Source organism: Argiope bruennichi, chromosome 2, assembly GCF_947563725.1.
Source record: "Argiope bruennichi chromosome 2, qqArgBrue1.1, whole genome shotgun sequence".
Taxonomy (NCBI): Eukaryota; Metazoa; Arthropoda; class Arachnida; order Araneae; family Araneidae; genus Argiope; species Argiope bruennichi.
The window spans coordinates 101,713,377-101,735,792 of record NC_079152.1 but is presented as its reverse complement, the minus strand read 5'-3'; the positions used below and the strand labels follow the sequence as shown (position 1 = coordinate 101,735,792).

Sequence of the window (22,416 nt, the reverse complement as noted above, 5' to 3'; positions counted from 1 at the left end):
TAAAATTTCAACATTTTCTTTATTTTTTTTAAAGAACAAAATATTTCCAGCATGGCAACAATAAATGAATTGTGTTACATTTTCTGAAATGAAGATGAATATGAAGACATGCTAGATGACCTTACAAAATAGTATATACAAAAACAAACTAAACAAAACTATAATAATTCTTCCATCTCTCTTAAAAACTGCATATATGCATCATCTTTTGTTGGAGCTGATACATTAGCATTTGATACTGGTGTAGTCGTAGGATAATTATCTTTGACATGATCATCTGCAAGATAAAAAATATAGTTAGATGTACATTAAAACAATAAGTATTTCTGTATACAAAATTTAAATTATTTTGTTTAGCAGATAACACAGGAGATTCCTGGAGAAATCTATTTAAAACACATTAGAATAATTTTTAATAAACATATGCAACTCTGAAATGAAAGAAATCAAGCTCAATTTTTTTTATATATATATTTAAAATTATCAGTTGGTTTAATTATTCCTTCTACAATTTCGCAACTGCTGATCAGATATTAAGCATAGTAGTATGAATAGAAATGTGCAAGTTCCTATTATTATAAAAGACAGTTTAATTATATTTGGTATTAATACAGAACAAAAATCATTTCATACAACATGTGTAATTTGTTCCATATTCTTAGTAATTAGTTATTTCATTATGTATTTTCACCAAAAAGAGATTTCAATGAAATTTAGCATATATTAGTTTCTAAACTTTAAGGAAAATCATGAAACCAGGAATAACATTATTGGAAATAAGTAAATTTTCATGGAAATTGCACAGTATGAAAAAAAAGCAATGTTGCATTAGAGTATGAAAATTTAAATTAGTGGAATTAACTATTAATGTTATTTAATGCCTTTGAACATGTGGTCAAAAATATACAAAAAGTTTCTATATATGGAAACAGCTGTGGAATTTCAAAACAGCCATTCTTAAGATATGAAAAATTGCAATGCTGTACAATTTTTTATTCATATATAAACACAATGGATGATTCTTTCTGCAATAGAATCCTAACAAGTAGAACTAGTTTGGTGAAGGATCCCCTTTATGAGCAGACAAGTATGGATTGACCAGCATATTACTTGGATTTAATGTGATCTAAGGTGATAATATTACTGCATTTAATCTGTCTTTGAAATGCCTTGTAACCGCAAAGTGCTTTGCTCCTAATCTGCTTGATAATTACAAACATTATACAGCTATACTCTCCATTCATAGTTGTTAAAAGAGTTTCGCTACACTAGTATCCTAAGTTTTTTACTTTATACTTTTTCATGTATTTTCAAAACAGAAAATAAAGCTGGTGTATTTATGCCTAATTTGTGAAACTGTTTGATTAATATTTTTAACCAATTTCATTATATTTCAATAAATTGAAAATTCGGAAATAGTTTTTTCCCTTTATTTTTTCTCTCAATTTTTAAAACATGTGTATTAAAAGATATGTATCATTACTACTATATAAAAAAGAAATCATTCTAAAAATTTTAGCATTGAAGTTAAAAGTAAACAAAAAAAATTATCTAACTATATGTGTTTTAAAAATATAATAATTTTCCATGTGAATTATTTTCATGTCCATCTCTCCACATTTCGACATTCACATGTAGAAGCAAAAATTACTAAATATTATGCAATATAATGTTGATATTTGTAAATTAGATAGAAACAGGAAATAACACTTCAAAGAGTTTCTTGGTATTAAATTCATATCTATCACTGATTAATCCCCCCCTTACAATAACATACGTTAGAAAAAATTAAAAAAAAAACAAAAAAAACTGCAACTTTTTAATAATTTTCCAGCTAAAAAGAATGGACAATTTCTATGTATATTATAAAACATATACATTCATGATAACATTAGATTTAGATGCTTATTTCATCTTTATTTCCTTATCTTTTAGCATCTTAATGTCTAACTTTGATTATCAAAAAAAAAAAAAAAACTCACAAATCATGTATATTTAATATTATTTATATTAACATCATATAAAAGCATGAAGACTTACATGTTGTTCCAGTTTTCGTCCCACCTTTCTTCTGCCGATCTTCACGCTTGATACGTAATGTTGTTGGCATAAACCTCATAACATCAGCACTTAAATTTCTAATTTGTGGTTTAGCCTCTATGGTTGCTGATCTTTGTGTATCATCCTCGCCACCCTTTGGACGCTGCATTAAACTAGGTGGTGCACTTAGCACAGTCACATTGGCAGCAGCAGTAGCAGAAGTTGATGTAGTTGTACTTGTTGTACCAGGTGGTGGCACATTTGCTGAAGGCAGAGCAGTCGAAATTCTTGGGGGAGGAGCTGTTGGAGGTCTAAGAAGTCTTGGTGGTGGCATACCTATAGAAAAAAAGTTTAAAAATAAAGATATTATATATATATAAAAATTCGCGTTTTTAATAGCATTAAAAAAAATTCAATGTTATTATTTTTTAAGGAATATAAAAATAGTTAAATTGAGCAATGATTAACAATTACACATCATGCTAAAGAATATTTTGAAGCTATAATTAAATGTTTTATACATTGTTTATAGAAAAACAAATATAGTTAAATTGTGACTACTAAAAATACTAGATAATTACAAAAATTTATTAAATCTAGAGAAAAAATTTTATAACCAAATTGATATAATTTATTTTTTTTAATATTATTTTCTGAATTTAGAACAGGAAAAAGCCAAAATCAAGCCAAATTATATATATATATATATATATGAAGCAACAAGACAAACATACATATTTTCATTTATTAATAGCAAAATTTACAGTAAATGATATAAAATACATAAATAACAGTGTTTTTTGGAGGATCCACAATTAATTTTCACTAAAATTAATTATTTTTAATCATTTATCTAGATGACAAACTCATTATTGAACACTTTACAGCATTTTATATAAAATAAATAAGCATTAGAAGCTAGCAATTCAAAATTAACTAAAAGATCTATTTTACACAAAAAAATAAAATTTTCAGTGTTTCAGAATATTACTTATATGGATGAACGTGAGATTTATAAAAAATTGTTAACATAACAATTAATATCTTAGTCATACTTTAAAAATCTCTTCAAACAAGTACATATGTTCTGGATTGAATTTCATAAAAGATGCCAGAGAATACTTTATAGAGAGATGTTGATACTGATTAGACTGTGTTGCTTGCTCTTGAAAGATGAAAGTGTTTTTTGTTTCTACAACATAGAACATTGATAAAATAAAGCTATTTTTTGAGCAGGGAAAATTTTTTTAAAAAAGAAAAGGGACATTGAAAAGATTTATTTTCAGTATATAAACATTTGTGAAACTCAGAAAAGCACCAGTGTTGGAATTGCATTATAAAAAAAAATTTTGGCTGTTGATTTATTTCCATGTTCCTGTTCTGTGGACCATAGTTTAAAAGTCAAAAAATAGTTTGGTGATTAGTAGTTTAAAAGTCAAAAAAATAGTTTGGTTATTAGTAGTTTAAAAGTCAAAAAATATTTAAAATTATGATTTTATACTGGACATTAATAACTCAATTTTGTTTCACTACCTTAAAAAAAATGATTAAAGATCCATATGGTATCTTCTGATTGAGATGAAAAAGTTGAATTGCATGAAAGAAGCCATTTCTTTCTATGCACATTATAATATAAAGCTTATTTTGAATTATGTGAAAACAGTAGATGAGAAGTGAATTTTATATAAAACTGTTCAGAGCAAAAATATAAAAAAAGCATGTAAAAGTGCAGAATTTGTTGCAAATGTTGTGCTAACATGATGAAACAATCATATTAAACAAGTACTGTGAACGAATCACTCAACATGATGCAGCAATATGAGAAAAATATCTGGTCTTGGCAAACTGAAGAGAAGCAATCTTCCCCCATGACAAATCCAAACCACATGTTACACAACAAATACTGGGAAAATTGCAAGAATTGAAATGGGAAATTCTTCAAAACCCACCATATTCTCCCAGTCATTTGTTTTAGCCTCTGCAGAATAGTATAAATGGTAAAAATTTAAAAACTGAGGAAGATATACAAAAAGCACTTTGTGACTTTTTTTCTACTACAACCAAGAACATTTTTTTTCAAAAGTGAAATCGGTAAACTTGTAAATCGATGGAAATCTATTATATAAAGTAATGGAGATTAAATACTTGATTTATAAGATTAATTGTTTTGTTTGTTTGAAGATTATCAATAGATCAATGATGCCATGCATCAAAATTAGACTTATCTACAATATAAAAAAATTAAATAAGCACAATTTTTTTAACCTGGTGGTGGTCCTGGTGGTAACCTTATTGGAGGTGCTCCAAGTCTGATTGGTAAACCTGGAGGTGGCAAAGCTGGCCTTCCTGGAGGTGGTGGAGGTACTCCTGGTGGTAACATACGAGGAGGTGGAGGTATATGAGCCCTTATTGGGGGAGGTGGAGGTCGATACATAACCTGAACATTAGGAGGAGGTCCTGCAAAATAAGAAATAAAATTAAGATCATATTCTTGGATAAATTTATAAATGTTTAAATGCAATACACACGAACACAAAAAAAAGATCAATTTTGAAATTGGAATAAATAATTAATATATATAAGCACATTAATATTATGAAAAGAAAAATTTGTTACTTCATGATAAAAAGTACCATCAACAAAAACTATTCTTGATGATGAATAATGTATAATTTATATATTAAAAATGAAGGATTCTATAATATCAAAGGATTGAAACTTTACTCCTGTAATTAAAACAGAATCTAATAATTCATAAAAGTAGAATTACAACAATATATTAAAGAACAATTTGTTTTTCAAATCACGCAACATTGCATAAAAAACAATTTTTGTGGATAGCATTATCTGACAATAAAATGACAAATTCTACTCATGAAATTACTTAATTTATAATGCATGAAAGTTATAAAATCACAGTATATTATAAAAATCAAGATTAATATTCTACAGAGATTTTGTTTTATAGTCATAGATTTTATTCTTTTAAGATACTGTTTACATACAACATGATTGCCTAGTTTAAATTTAAGCAACTTTTTTAAAATCTGGACAACTTGATACTACTCAGAGTATAATAAATATTTAAATGATTATTTATATAAAACATTCCTTTATCTCATAAAATTTATAATTATAAATTTGCAAATTAAATTTTAACAGACTACTTATCAGTAGTATTACTTACTGATTGGATGATATACACCAATTTTTCATAAGTTAAAAACAGAAAATAATAAATAAAACTATATTATATGTATTTTAAATAAAAGAGAGATATTATAACCAAGAAGCAATCACATACAATATGGCAGAGAGTAAAAAACATATAAGGTGTCACATATAAATATTTTTTTATTTTAATTTAGCAGAACCAAGGGCACTGATTTCTCTTTTTGCTATATTATTCTAAGACAGGAAAAAAATAGAGGTGGGGGGTTAAATATAATTTGCCACATATTGAAAACATATTCATTTTCTGAACCTTAAAAAATAAGCTGTTTTACAGAAATAACAAAAGGTTCATAGCAAGTGAAAAATAATAAGATGTTATTATTTATTTTATGCTGTTCTTAGCTAACATTACACTAATATGAAAAATGTAACTGACAAGAAATTCTTTATAATTATACATTATAGGCAGAACACGTATTTCAATTATTAATACAATAATACCTTGAGGCAATCTTGGAGGAGGACCTGGCGGTAGAGATGTGGATGGGGGCATAGGAGGAATAGGTATGTCCTCCACTCTATGTTTCTCAAGAAGTGTCTCAGCATCATTTGAAGTATCCATAACTTCATTATCTGCATCCTACGTACACCACAAATTAAAAATTAAGAAAAATAAATTAAACTATATTTATATAATATATTTTTAAAACAATCAAAAAGAATAAATTAAACAATGTGTTTAAGCTGTTTTACCTTTTTCTCGTCATTTTTGTCATCACCAGTTTCATCATCACTTTCATCTTCCTTTTCATCAGCAAATCGTATTTTTCTATTCTTACCTGGAAAATATTTTTTTAAAATCAATAAATGAAAATGTTATTTACTGTAATGATAAACATTATTCAAGACACTGGTGCTCAAGGTTGTCAGAAAATAAGCACAGGTATAAATTATCTTCTTAAAGAAGAATTAACTTCCTAATTTACTTCCACATAATTTTCAACAATTTAAGACCATATATATCATTTGTGTGTGTGTGTGTGTGTGTGTGTGTGTGTGTGTGTGAGAGAGAGAGAGAAAGCAATATAGATATATTAACAAATTCTTTTCTTTCAGCATGGGACTGAGAAAGCTATTATGCTAATAACTTATTGGAAACATCTCTTTGCAAACTTGATTTGTGAGAAAAGAAGAAATGCAATTTTTAAGAGGTATAAAGAGGAATTGGAGTAATTTTTCTTACCCATAATCAAAAAGTTAAACTAGCATGGATATAATTAATTATAATATGATTTAGTCACACAAAATAATAATGTTTTAATAGCCTTCCTTTCAGTTCAGCACAAATGATACAAGAACTTGCAAACAAGTCGCGTCCTCATAAACGAGAAACACTGCATTATATAGTTGAAAGTTACCTGACTTTGTGTCTTGTTTTATAGCTTCTTCTTCCTTTTTACTCTGATTAGTTAAAGCTGGAAAAAAAATTTAGTATCAAAGAAAATTCTTCTATAATAATAAAATCAAACAATGACATTAACTTTATTTGTTACATTAAATAGAAAAATTTAAACAAGGAAAATACAAATTTCATACTTTCATCTTCAGTCTCCTCATCACTTGAGAGATCCGGAATGGGTCCAGGAGGAACACCAGGAGCATGTAAATTGGTTGGAGTTGGTTCTTTTTCACTGCAATCAATAAGTTACTATATTTATTCAATTAGATAACTTTATTTTCCAGTAGCATTGAAAAATTCTAGAAAAACAATTGTATTAATAATAATATTGCTTGTATTATTAATACATGCAAAATAAATGAGTTCAAATCATTTGAAATTTAAGGAGAAGCCATTAAAAATGCTATTTCAACATAACTGTTATTTCATTTCAATTATTTCTAAACAAATTATGATATGCTTCCAATGTGTGAATATATCTGGGGGCACGGCAGTGTCCCCGCCAAGTCGAGCAAAAACAAGCGGCACGGCCGTACTATCCATTTCTCGAAGCAGTTCAGGCCATTTTAGACCCCATATAACTTCGTTTTGGATAAAACTAGAAGCCTGAATTTTCAGTAACCAAGCAGGCATTATATAAACGCGGTATATTTCAAATTTCATAACCAGTAGTTTAAAAATTATAACTAGTCAAAGTTTGTGAATTTTGTCACTGACTGACTGACTGACCGATCATCAAAACTCTAAGGCACTTCTAGCAGACATAGAAGCTTCCAATTTAGAATACAATTAGTGTTTAGAGTATATAAATCAAGGAAAAACTAAAATATGCGTGTAATAATGGACGGATCGATAAATTTCTCGAAGTTTCGAGCATTATCCATTTTGTCGGCAAATTCGTCGCCAAGTTTGTCACCAAGCACTAGGATCACTGGCTCGGCATCCGACAGCACCCAATACAGATTACTGTAAAACGGTCTTTCTTATGATGACACTATTCGCGCTGGGAAGAAAAATTACAGGTTTGTAACAATATCTAATTTGAAATAATTCAATTTGAAGCTGTGGAAGCTGCAAACGCAATGGGTGACTTTCAGAGAATCAATCTGGTAGAAGAAGAGCAAACTGATCTTCAAAGTATGATCGCAAAACTTAATGCCGATCAAAAAAGAGTCTCCGATATGATCACAAATAAGATGGTCAAAACTGATAATAACGTTGACGTTTTACGCTGTTTTGTGAGTGGAACTGGTGGCACCAGAAAGAGCTTTCAGAGTTTTTAATAAAAACTCTGAAAGTTTGGGTTAAGACGTATTTAAACAAAAAAGTGGCAGTTTGTGCTCCAACAGGAATAGCTGCATTCAATGTGAATGGATTGACTATACATTGAACACAAGCAAACACCGAAGTACAAGCCACTTTCTGATGAAGTTCTCCAAGTTCTGAGATCAGATTTGATTGATGTAGTGTTGTTTATCATAGACGAAGTGTCGATGATATCCAATGTTACTTTAACATATATTCATTTACGCTTACACAAGCGACGATCAGAATGGGTGGTTTGGAAAAAAAAAATCTTGTATTTTTCGGAGATCTCTTACAGCTTCCGCCGGTAAGAGAAAAGTCACCTTTTGAAAAACTATCAACTGCTGAAACTAACAAGTTGTTAGGTTCCCTCAGTATATCGAATCTGTGCATTGAACTGTTCATATACGATGAACTTACAATTAACATGCGACAGCTCAATGAGTCCGACTTTGTTGAAATGCTAAATAGAATAAGATTAGGTGTGACTACACAAAAAGACCTCGAATTACTCTCGACTAGATTAATAACTCAAATCCAATTCAAGTGAAAACAGATTAATTGAAATAATTGAACACCTCTCGAAACTTCCTGATGATACAGTTTGCTTATCACCAACAAAAAACATGTGTCAACAATTAAATACTGCAATGCTTAAATCTCTTCCACATCCCGAAATAACACTTACAGCTGTAGATAGTATAGATTGCCCCAGATACCTAACAAAAAGAGCTCGTGAATGCATAAAAAAATATGAAGACGATGTTTTTATCACTGCAGGCCTGGAAGAGAACATAATTATAAAAATAGGAGCAAAAGTCATGTTAAGGCGAAATATTGACGTGAGTCTTGGTTTAGTTAATGGTCCTATTGGTATAGTGCAAAGAGTAAAGTTTGATCCGGAAAATACAAAAATAATTAAGAAAATTTACATTACATTTAATAAAGAACATGTTTACGAGCTTAGTCCGGTCAAAACTAAATTTGAAATTATTAATAGAGCTTATGTTCACCGTGAACAGTTTCCCATATGTACAGCCTATGCTAGAATTATACACAAAAGTCAGGGCCTAAGTCTAAATAATGCACTGATGGATATCGGTTCAGCAGTATTCACATCCGGTCAAGATTACGTGTCACTTTCGCGAGTTACAAGTATGGATGGCTTACATCTAATAAATGTCAACTTTGGAAGTATTAAAGCATAGGAATCCTCAATTTGTGAATACAACAGACTAAGAAGCATTTACCGTCCAGACTTGTCAAAAATTGTAACATCAAAGCTTACAAGAAAAACCCACAGAGACAGGGAGTGGGTTATGAGAAAAACTGTAGCTGAAGCTCAAGAGGTAGTACCGGAAAAGAAAAAGAGGAAGACTACATACAAAAATAAGAAAAGGACTATCTACAAAGAGAAATGAGATGCCATCAAAAACATAACTTGTAAAAAAACCAAGTCTCGCAACTCAGTTCTGCTATCATAAAAAGTTGTGAGATCCATGTAATACCAAGTTGATCAATTTATTCACTCCCTACTTAAGGGTCCTTCTGTCTTAAATTATTACGTAATTAGCTAACCTAACAACATCTTATAGTGACCATATCGATATTAAAAATCTTTTATTGTTTAAATAAATAGATTGACTTGGCAACCGCACTAAACAATCTAATTTAATATAATATGTTAATGTAATCTAATTTAATGTAAAGATACATTGTGTTTTCATGCTATAGCCAAGTTAATCTATTTATTTAAATCATAAAAGATTTTTAATATTGATATTCTCACTATAAGATGTTGTTAGGTTAGGTAATTACGTAATAACTTAAGAGAGAAGGATCCTTAAGTAGGGACTGAATAAATTGACCTACTTGGTATTACATGGATCTCACAACTTTTTATGATAGAAGAACTGAGTTGAGAGACTTGGTTTTTTGATGGCATATATATATATTATTTAGATAGATATACATTAGATGATATAGCAGATAAATATATATATGCTTGCTGATGAAAAATTTTCTATTTAAAAAATGCTTTTCTTTTCTTTTTCAAATTTCAATTTTTTTTTTAATACTGAAGGATACAAAGAATCAAATGAGTATTTTAATTTACACATGTGTTTGATATTTATGATAAATTATTACTGGAAAAAAGTTAAGGTTTTTCTAAGCAGATATATAATTTAATATTAATTCACATAATATCTAGAATTTACACTCATTAATAAAGTAATATTTTTATTTTTTATTTTTACTCAGTCATTTTAGGATCAAATCTATGAAAAAGTGGAATATTTAACTAGCATATCATTTTGAAACTACAACTAAAAGTTATTTAGAAACAGACCAAATAATTATGAACCATGATAAGATTTCAAAGGTACCTGAATCAGTAGCTAATTTTAAAGATCAATGAGAGGGCATATGATCCTCAATGACAGATTTAATGCTTGCCAAGTTCTTTAGTAAAAGTGGACCTCATATTTAGAATTAATTGATCCTGAAGTAAAGACCTTATTATCAGATCATCACAGTCTAAATACTGATCATATTATTTGGAGTATTCTTATTCTTATTATTTTTTTAATTCTAAGAAGCTACAACTATTTCTCAAAATTATTCAGAAGGTTTTAATTTGGGGTTTTCTGGTACAGGAAATCAATATGTGAACAAAACTATATCAAAAGGGTTCTTATCTTTTCTGATATTTATTTTTAAAAAAAGCAGTTAAAACAGGTTCAAAGTAAAATGAAATGCAGCTGCCACTGACAAAATGATAGTTAAATAAAAATAAGGGCTAAAATATAAATAACAAAAGTCAGTTTAAATTAACAAGTAAAATTCCATTAAATTTTAAAAAGCTAAATGATATTAATGTTGGTCTCGATCACTCAATTCAGATAATACAATTTTCGTAGTCTGGAATTGGTGTAAATGTTAGACATTAAATTAGAATATAAACAACTGGTATGCCACAATTACATTAAGAACACATAAGCATTTATTCTCCAAGCAACTTTATTATTATTATTTTGCAGATTTTGTATACTCTTAATTTGCATAAGGTTTAAAAAAGTCATTTTTCTATTTAAAGATGGCTAGTTGTCGATGGTAGATTTTAATTCCATTGAGAAACAAGAGAATTTTGAACTCGCATCCAAATTTGATGCAGAGGAAAATCATGAAAACCTCCTAGCCCATTTTGAAGATAAGAATAATTCTGCTTAATCTTGAAATAGTTTATTTCACAAAACAATTTTATAGATAAGTTAAATTTTATTTTCCCTTCCCTTGTTAAATGTGAAAAAATAACATGAGAAATTTTTTTTAAAAAAATGAACTAATTAAAACTTTTTAGAGTTTAAAATAACAGAACATATGATAAAAATAAAAAAAGATTGAAGCATATATCAGCAAAAGCATTCAACTACACAATTAAGAAATTTCAGCTTATTTTAACAAAATATACCAACCTGACAGTCACTGCCTTTTTTAAAATTGAAGGTGGAATTGAAACATTTTCAGCTTCTTCTGTGTTTTCCATTTCACTAGGTAATGGAATCTGAGAAGTTACTAAAAATAAAAACAAATAAACCATAAAAAATATATGTAATAATTCAATAAAATGAATTTAAGAAAACAAAATGAAATTTTTAAAGTAAAAAAAAAAAAAATGCTTACAAAATTCAGGCATCTCAGGAGTATCTGGTAAAGGGATTTCATCAACTTGAACTTGTTGAGCAATACGTACAGATTCTATATTTTAAAAAAAGTTACTATTAATGACACATTTATGTTAAAAAAATATTTCTTAATAATAAGAAATGCTGCAAGGACATTAGACAGTACAATTTAAACTGATTATATAGCAAATATATAATATATATTTCAAAAACAACTGCAATAAGAATATATTAAAACAAAAGAAAAATACATCACCATAATATTTTACAAGAATACTTCGACGTCCCTCATATTCTAATTCCAGCTTTTTCAGTTCATTATACCTCTCTCTATCTTCTTTGTACTAGAACAAAAATTAAAGATCCATTAACTTACAGAATGCCACTGATTTGAAAAATAAAGAAAAAAAAAATTAAGTAATACATTTTGTCATCTAAAATAGTTTAGGAATGATGTATCATATTTAAATATTTTATATATAAAGAAAATCTTTAATATTATTAATTATTCTAAAATAATGGAAATATACTGAAATTAAATATGATTCCAGACACAACTGTTGAGTGAAACATTATTATGAAATTTAAATATGTCATTAAAGATCACTTAAAAAATCTTGAAAACTGGCAGGTAATAATGTTGGGTGCTCTAATCTTTCTTTTCAGAGATTTCAAAATTTTTTTCTCTTGCTTTACTAAAAGCAATGATAATAGAAAACTCTTCTAAAATACAGCAATAAATACTAAGGATTTTGTATTTAGGTGTAGGAAATTAAGAAATCAGAAATGAAAAATTCATTATATACTTACATATAGCCGCATCACTCTGTCCCAGGTTTCTTTTAATTTCTTCCTTTTATCTTTTAAAACCTTTTCATTTAAAAGTGGTGGTGAGTTAACATTGTATTCTGAAAATTAATAAAAATTAAAATTTAAAAAGGGAGAAAAATATTTATAAAGGAAAAAAAAAAGAAATATTTATGTATCTTACAATTAAGAGCATTCAAAACTAAATCTAAAAAGGGAAAAAAATTAAAAAATTAAAAAAAAAAAAAAAAAACAGCCATCTGAATGTTTCTAAAAATTTCCAGCAATTAATAAATTCCTATAAAACAAACATTATGAGTGTTAAAGAAAAGAAAATTAATAGGTGTCTTACCCATTTCATCTATTTTTTCCATGTCACTAATGAGCTGAAGAGGATCTTTCCCTTTTAAAACAGCAGCGCGTACCATTTGCCTTTGTTTTTTATTCTAACAAAATATTTACAATCATTCATTATAGAAACTAAAAGTGCTATCTATTGTACATTTAAAATAAGAACTAAAATTGTTCAAATTTAATCAAAATAATAAAATAAACAGCTAACCTTCTTTAATTCTCTCTTTCGGGCTTCTTTTCCTGCAAAATAAATAAATTATGAGTAATAATTTTAATTAATCTTTGGGTATAAGGAAATTAAACATCATGAACTTTGTTCAAGAAAATTTAAAACACACACACTAATATATATATGGGTCATTTTCAAAATTCGGTGCCATTTGGAAATTGAAAAGACAAAAATAAAAAAATTTTAATTAGTAAATTTTTTTAAATATTATTAAACAGACATTATTTCTGTATATTACTTGAATATTTTTGATACATTTTTTTCTTTTATATATTTTTAATTGATGTTTTTTTGGTCAGATATGATGAAAATTGTCATGTCTGTTACCGGACATTTTTCTTGTAATTTTAGTATTTAAGTTCAGTGTACAATAATGTAAAGCTATATTTAATATAAGTATAGAGTCATTTTACTCATATAATAAAGAATTTCGAATAAAAAAATATTTCTTATGGTATTTTTATACTTTTGTTTGTCATGTCTGTTACTAATATAGAATTCTTACAAGGAATTTTTTAATATAAAACACTATAAAAAACAATTAATGCAAAATGTCTGTCATTCTTATATATACTAGGCAGAGTCAATTAATATGTAACTCTAATTGTAGCAATATTATGTCAATTTAAACTTTTTAAGGAAAATTTTGAAATGGTAACAGACGTGACACTGAGTAACAGACATGACATAAATTCAGGGGCCAAATTTTGATGTAAAGCTTGAAAGATAAAATTAAGCTAAAATGTGTTTCTCTTTTAGTACATAACTTTTTACTATAAAATAAAAAAAAAATATGTATATATTATTTGAAATTCACAGATACAGAATTGGAACATGTGTACACATTTTATTTTTTAGTATTTTCTTGAGTTACAATGCTATTTATTCAACATCATATTTGGAGAGATCCACATCAAATATTATAATTGGCGAAAAGAGCATCCAGTTAGATTTGGATTTGGAAGTTTCATTACAATATCCTCTGCTTCAATATTATATTCTTTATCATCCTCTCAAAAGAACTTTGCATGATTCCTGACTTTTTTTAAATATTTAACTGTAAAATTGTTGTCCTGGATGTCGATTATTTCTGAAACGAAATATTTTATCGATCATTTACCCTCCAATTTTACAAGTACGAAGCTTCCTTCTTGAATATCTTGTTAAAAATTGTTGGATAAAGGAGAAGAAAAAGATTTACAATTATTTTCTGCGTTATTTATTGTCACGGCTGTGCTTTCTTGTTCATTTTCTTTTCATGCAAATACATTAACTGTAAAACAGTCAGACATTTTTCTGTCTGCAGAAACAGCTTAAATCCCTAAAAAACATTGAGTCATTCCCAAAAGAAAAAATTTGATGTACGCTGATCGTTCCTTTTAAAACCGGAATATCAGATGGAATTATTTTTTTAAACATTTCTACATCTGTTTCACAGATATAATGAAGCTGAATGTTTGTTTTATTTATTAAAACATTAAACAGAGTTTTTGCATCAGGTATATCTGTCCCCTGTGCAACTATTTTGTCAGCAGCTCTCTTAATGGCTACCCCTATTCCATCAGCAGCACCCTTGCCGTGAACAGCCTCAAAAAAAGACCATGATCCATACTTATAACCATTATTTGCTATATGCTCATTCAAAAGGAAGAAATTTTTCTTCTGCCGATATTGTGTGGTAGGGCCATCAGAAAAAAAGTGGATAATTTCAACTTCGGGGGAAATTCTCTTAAGCTCGTTGAATATTGGCTGAAGGTGAGCCCAAATTGCTGCAGGACCATGGTCGTAACATTCGGAAATTGTGCAGAACGAAATTGGTTCATGCTGGTTTCTTAGATATAAAACACCAGTATCCAGAGTTGCCTGCTTTCTCGATCCTCTGAAATGAAATGCCTGCACTTCTGTAGCATGTTTGCACACGTAATTTTCAGAAATAAAGTTTTAATAAAGCAAATGATTTGATAACATTGCAAACATTAATCAATTCAGTAAATACAATGTGATAATAAAAAACAAAGAAGATAAGAGAAAAAATGAAAAACAAACATGCGCTTTTAAAAAGTAAGAACTTACATTTATTCCCTCCCCCCCCCCCACCCTTAAAAAATTCTTCCTAAAATATCAACTAAAATTTAAACAAAACAAACCCAAAAATTGAACCATATTTCAAATCTTGAAACATGTCAAGTCTGTTACCAAGATTGTCATGTCTGTTACTACATAGAGTAACAGACATGACCAGTAACAGACATGACATTTCAAAGTACAAAAATTAAGGAAACTAAATAATTCCATAAAAACATGAAAATAAATTTTAATTAAAATTAAAAACCTAAAAATCTAAATTAATCAGTTGAATAAATTAATAAATAAATATATTTTATACAAAATATTAAGGTAACAGACATGACATGCAATAAAAATACTCAACACAAAAAGGCTTCAGCTTCTTCAATCAAACAATCAAGGTGGCTGCTTGCATTTCTTTATTAGAACATGTTTCACTGGTATACAAGTGTTGTCATTTCAAAATTTCAATCTTGTTGCTTAAAATGTTGAAAATATTGTATGGTAACAGACATGACTTAATGTCTGGACAGCTGTGTTTAATTGGTAAAAATCATCTATTCTTCTTAAAAGGTTATTAAAACCTTCTTTATAACATAATTAAAAGTATATTTCACAATAAAAAAATATGTCAGAATAAAAATTTTAATTTTTGGAAAGTAATGCAGCAAAAAACATTTTGAGTTTTATGATTTGGACAGCTGAATTTTTGTTTCCTCTCAACTTCTTTATTAGAAAAATAAAATAAAATATCAGATGAATTATTTTAATTTTATTGTTTCTCCACTGGAAATTGCCTGCTAAAAAGCATGGTACAAAGAAAAATCATTTAAACTTTATAACATCTTGTAAAAAAAATGTGTTTCACATGGACAACAAATGGCACCGAATTTTGAAAATGACCCATATATATATATATATATATATAATCTTTAAATGACATAAATAATGGATACAAATATCTAATTTATATAACTACAGTTTTTATTCTTATTAATAACTTTTTCATAATGACAAACTAAGTTTAATAAAATGCATAAAATGCAAAGAAAACATCTGAAATTTCAAATCATCAGAAACATTTTTATAAATTGTCGATTAAATATTAAAACTTTATTTATCTATATTTATAGAGCATGTCATTAAAACATAAAAATATAATTTCAGAAAAATTAAGCAAAAATACCTAATAAACAGTTATAATTAATAAAAATGACAAAATAATTTAAGTAATTACTGATTTACTAACTGCATCAAATAAAAAGAAAACACACAGTTCAATTAATAGTAATCTGTTGAGTCAATAATATTAAAAGTTACAGTGACTAAAACAGCTTAGATGAAACGTAAAAATTTATCATTAGAAGTAATTATTTACTTTTAATGCACAACAAAAAAAGATCAATGACAATTAATGCTAAACTCTAAACTATTGTTCTACACAGATAAACCTTTAAAAAAACAATAAAAGCTCAAGTAGGAATCAAAAGTGATGAAATTAACAATTTATATGCAGAAGGTTTTAAACTCAATTACCAGAATTAAGAATCTTATTCGAATATATTGAACTCATTCCTTTCAATAGGAAGACTTTGAAGAGATTTATATACTATGATAATCAGGATAAATAAATATTAGTGAAATATGTCAAACAATACTTTTTGTCATCAGCATATCAAAAATATATGGTACAATGTATAGCATAACCATAAATAAGTATTAACTTTAAAGAAATATAAAAAAATATAATTAATACTAAGATATAACAAAAAAGGGAAAGAAAATGTCATTCAAGAGTTTTAAATACAGAATATACCATAATACATCCTATAAAAAATCATCTAAATACCCAAAACATTAACAGAATTTTTAAAAAAAATCATTGGTTTCATTATTTAAAAAATTTGCAGAATATAAAAGCAAATAAATTAACAGGTAATAAAAAAAATAGCCAATTCATTCTAGGGAAAAACTGAATCTCTAAACATGTCAGATATCTTGACATTAAAAACAATATTCAATGTCATTCTTAATATAAAAGTAAATGTAGAAGAAACAAAAAAAAAACTATTTATAATAGAAAAACTTCTTAGATCGTCATTACTCTAATGAAATAGCAAAACAAGCACATTAAAAAGATTTCTAATTAATGTCATTAAGAAACAAGAAAATACAGTACAATCCCTCTTCATCATCAACCTATGAAATATGTGAATTTTTTTAAAAATCAAATCTATAACTTTAGAACTTGTGTACTCATGTTTTAAGATGATATCTATAAAACTGAAGAGTATGAAGACCATTAGTCAAATGATTTAATCTATCATTATAATCAAATATTGTCTAAAGTCATACAGATTATTTAACATGAAAACGCATGCAAATAACTTTTATAATTCACAGAAAATGAAAAATTAGAAAATGAAACTATATTTAAAAATACACAAAAAAATTATCAAATTGAAGCAATGCATTTTTAGAGAGATGTATAGTTATGATTATTTACCTGCTTACAGTTGGAGTTTGGATCATTGGGGTTTTAAAAATTCTGAATATACAATGAAACTTCATAATATTATATACAGACATAAATAAGTATAATTTCTACAATTTTTAAAGTCTGAAGACCTTTGTTACTTCTTTATATTTAACTTTCTTGATCTGAATTTGATATCCATCTTTCTTCTTATTATAACTCCTTTCTACCAGGATGTGTTTGATTATTTTATCACTATCAAAACAAAGAGACACAAGATCCTTATTCTTTCTATCCATTAAAGCCTCTATTTTCTCAGCCCATTATACAGAATTACAAATCCATTATATAGATTTCATCTCATAGGCCAAAATTTTTCATTAAATTTATATCTTCAGAAATTCTGGCATTGTGTTACTGCCAGAGAAGTAGATTTATTGCAGAACTGGGAACTAATAATCCTCTCCACAAATTATTATTCGATTAGATTATTCGGAAATGTAGCCTCTTTATCTTGTAAGCATACACATCTTAATAGCAAATAATTTTTTTAATGTTTTGAAAACCTGTACTCTCTCTATCAACTTTACAAGCTAATAAAATATATAAGCTTTCTATCGAATCAAATTTGGTTAGAACTTTTTCTCATACTATATACAAATAAAAAAAATCGGATAAAAAATGTAATATGAAATGAGTTGAAAAACAGTAAATGATTCGCAAATTAGTAAAAATTCCATAAAAAGTGAGCCAGAGAATTTATTATTATTATTCACTTACTTGCTTGATCAGTGGGATTCATATATTTCCCACTTTTCGTGGTATTAATTGAACGTCTCCCCATTTTTTGTATTTTTAGTGTATTAGATTTCTATGTAAGGCAGTAAACCTACAAAAAATTGTGAGCAATATAATGATTTTTAAATTAATTATGCTTTAATACTATATCAACTTGTTTCTGAGCTTTTTTTGTTTATAAAATAGCATTGGCATACCGTTGCCAAAGCAAAATAACCTTGTTCAAATATATTTGCCTATTTCTCATTCGCTTATTTTCTATCTTTTTGGAATATAAAGAAATATTTTCTTTTCATATTAGATTTTATTTTTTTGTTGTAAATTATAAATCTTATAAATTTAAAAAGTAATATTAATACTTAATTATCATTATAAAAAATTAAACAGTAGGGAATTGACATTTTTTACCATATATTTTTCAAATTAGATATATGGCAACATGATTTAACAGGCGGGTAGAGTTAACCGGAGGACGTATTGGAGGATCAAGCTAGGTTCCAATTAGTGCCTGTAGACGGCGCCAGCAGTCTACAGCCATCTATAGGCGCTAACAAGAACTATTCCAATTGCAGGATTAGCTATAATAGGAGTTATAAGATTTGGCGAATAAGCACATTTGTGGCGAATTATGCCAATCTTTTTCATTTCCTATTATGCGATTTTGTTTTTTATTTTATTCCTCCAACACTTGGAATCGTCAAACTGATTCGTTTCTTTTACACTCTTTCAGAAATTCATCTGATAATTTTTTATTTTAAATTGATTTTGATGTAAATAAATTCTTTATTATTATTAAAATGTATTTATTCATTAAGAATTTTTTAGGTCATTTGTTAAAAATTATTATTTATTAAATAACTTATTGAAAATATAAATGTATTTATTTATTATTTTTTATTTATTTTATTATTGTATAATTATTTTTCATTTGAAAGAAAAAGTCTCCAACAGTCGATAATAATAGAAATGTTTTCATGCGAAATTTGAATAAATAAATTCTTTTATGTTATTGCAATTCGAAATAACATTTGGCTGCAAGCACTCTCCATATAATATATATATAAATTTTTTACTAAATGCACATTTTTTTTCTAATAAAGGAGAACGTGCGCGTGTGTATGCAGAGAAGAATAAATATGTAGGAAAGGAGGGTAGGAAAGTGTAATGTTTGGTAGAGCAATTTTTTAATTTTTATTATTTAAAAACAGCGAAAAAGTTTGAAGTTTTTCTGCAATAACTTTCGAAAATGTTTCCAAATTAAAAAAAGATTTTAATTCATCTTTAAAATAAAAGTATATTTAGACATATATCTTTTTAATTATAAAATCTTATAATATTCTTTATTTTAACAAATTTTTAAATTTTGATTTTCAGCAATATTGTAAATGAAAGACAAATCATTTTCATTTTTCAATCAAAGCTGAACGATTTTTCTTTGTTAAAAAATATGAGATAAAATTATTCATACTTTTAATATAATAAAATTTATAGGCTGGCATGCTATCAATAAATTGCATCTTTCGAGGCAGGTTGTTGGACTTAGAGCTTCCAAATTTGGCTGGCAATTAGCTATTTCTTAGATAGCAATATTAAGAAATCTTGTTTCAAAAATTAAATTAAAATTTTAATAAAAAATTAACAAAATTCCAGCATTTTCTTTATAACTTCGAAATATATCACTGACCAAAAACATTTTAAATTTTTAAAAAATTAATTTTTCAGTTATCTTTTTTTTTTTTAATTCCATTCAATATTTTTCTTCTTTGATCTTGGTATTTTTCAAAATACTTTTAAACATATTTTTCAAAAATATTTTTCATTGGTTTAGTAAACTATACTTCTATATGAGCACATTGCAGTGATATTCAATACAATTTTATGCGCATATTATTGTCATTTTAATTTTTTAAAGATAATATAAAACTAAACAATTAAAATCTACAATCTTGGCTTTCTATAATATTTTGGATGAAGATTCAAATCTACTTTATTATTTTCATTTCTATTATTTATTTTTTATTTATTTTATTTCATTTATTTTAGGTTAACATAAAATTAAAAAATTAGGTATAACTGGATTATCATCTTTTTCTCTCTCTTTTTTTTTTTTTTTTCCTAATAAAATACAGTTGATTTTTTTATTTGACCAGCTTTTTATGGGTTTTTTCTATCATTTAATAAAAAGCAATTTTAAAAATTAACTTTCTATTAGTTTTAATATATTTACTTCTTAGCCCAATCATTAAATAAGTCCTCTATCAACTGCAAGATAATTCTTTTCGAAGGTTATGTTAATTATTTATATATTATAGTTTGCTTAAACAGTAATTCACATCAAAAACTAAGAATTAAAGAAGAATTAAACTGAAATTAAGTATTAAAAAAATAATTCTGAAAAAAAATTCTCATAAACAGTATTTTTTATAATAACTTACAATTATATGTAACTTGTTATTTTTTTGCAATTCATGCATTAATTTAACAAAAATTAAATTTATTGCAAATACTTTAATTAACATAATTAAAGTAATACTAAATGAATGATGGACAGACCAGCTGGTCACCGAAAGCAGCTGGTACATCCCTAATTATTTCGATTTCGTTTCCAAAGTATACATCTAACAATAATCATCCTTATAATGTAAATGTGTTTTCAATGTGAAACAAAACCGTCTACTTATATCATTGGGGAACGCGGTGTTTATTTATTAAATAGTTAGCTAACATTAGAGCTCATGTTTCTTCTTCGGCTCTAGCAATGTCATACATGGAATACCTGCTTAGTTATGCACCGACTCCTCTTAAAATCCAAAATTAATATTTATTGACTGATTCTCTATTTAGCATTTATGTTCAGCTGCCGGGTATGCGCTTATATTGTTATATTAATGTTGAATGTGTAGCATGGACCTTTAATTGTTCTATAAATTTCTATATATCTTTTCTAATCAACTACTATTCTTTGAATAATCTACATTTATTCTCTGAAAATGTAATGAATTTGTTTGTAGATTATTTGATGAAAATAAGCTGGAATGTATAAACCCCTTCAAACCCATAATGGGATTTATGATATTTGATTTTATCAAGTAAATTCTTCCAATCAGACTTCAAATCTTAAGAAATAAAAAAACCAATTAAATGTGCATCAAAAACTATTGTTATGACTTTTTCAAACGCTACCAATAGAAGGATATTGGAAAACCTATCAGGAAAAATGATAGAAAAAAACCATGAAGGAGTCCGAAGTGGAGCAGTTCTCTTAGTTTTCGGAAAGGGGACATCCTACAATGGCAAATTTTCAGGCACTGTGTTTTAATTTTGTTCAATTAAATCCTATTACTCCTTCCAATGATTAATACATTAATCTTATCCGGTATCAATAACATCATGTAATTGATCTTGACCATTTGTTATCTGCTAGGAGAGAACAGATTAAGGAAAAAAATCTCTTTGACGGTAGATCAAAAAGATCCTTATATTTTCTATAGACTACTTATATTATCTTTTCAAATTTATCACAGAAATTATACAAAAAATAAATATTAAGGTGATTCGAACCTTTAATTTGAAATATCGTAGTATAATAATATTTTAGGCTTCATTTTAATCTATCTTTATATTGTTCTTTTTCCTTAATTACAACAGCAATAAAGTAAATAAGAATGGTGTTTAATATCGACAATATCAAACACATTCTTGAGTATAAGACCAAGAATTAAGCAGGATCGGTCTTTACTCGATTGCTACCAATCGGGCGACGTTCATAAGGTCTCTTTCATATTTCCTGCATACAGGGTTAATTTTTCTTCCGCTTGCCATGGACCTTAATAAACATAAAAGAATCCTAGTAGTCTTTTTACGAAGGTATGTTCGTAACATAAAATTTACAGCTACTTTGTCTATTTAGTAGGGGAAAAAGGGGGAGGGGCACGAGAAGGGTATTGGGACCAGACATTTCCGTACGAGTTAAACGTCCAATAAATCATTCTTAGCTCATTGAAAAAAGGGGCTAGGGAGT

At 27.1% G+C, this 22,416-nt stretch overlaps 1 protein-coding gene across 1 annotated transcript; it reads right to left on the bottom strand.

Moving 5' to 3' along the window:
• Positions 1 to 18,582, bottom strand: LOC129961888 (WW domain-binding protein 11-like). The gene is made up of 14 exons (XM_056075509.1): positions 18,378 to 18,582; positions 13,034 to 13,065; positions 12,824 to 12,917; positions 12,475 to 12,572; positions 11,921 to 12,008; positions 11,663 to 11,737; positions 11,455 to 11,554; positions 6,811 to 6,905; positions 6,633 to 6,689; positions 5,968 to 6,053; positions 5,716 to 5,854; positions 4,306 to 4,497; positions 2,041 to 2,376; positions 1 to 277 (listed from the first exon to the last, which is right to left on the bottom strand). Exons 1-14 carry the CDS (start codon positions 18,439 to 18,441, stop codon positions 159 to 161), a joined length of 1,575 nt encoding a protein of 524 aa, XP_055931484.1. The 5' UTR covers positions 18,442 to 18,582; the 3' UTR covers positions 1 to 158.
• Positions 18,583 to 22,416: the final 3,834 nt, after the last annotated feature.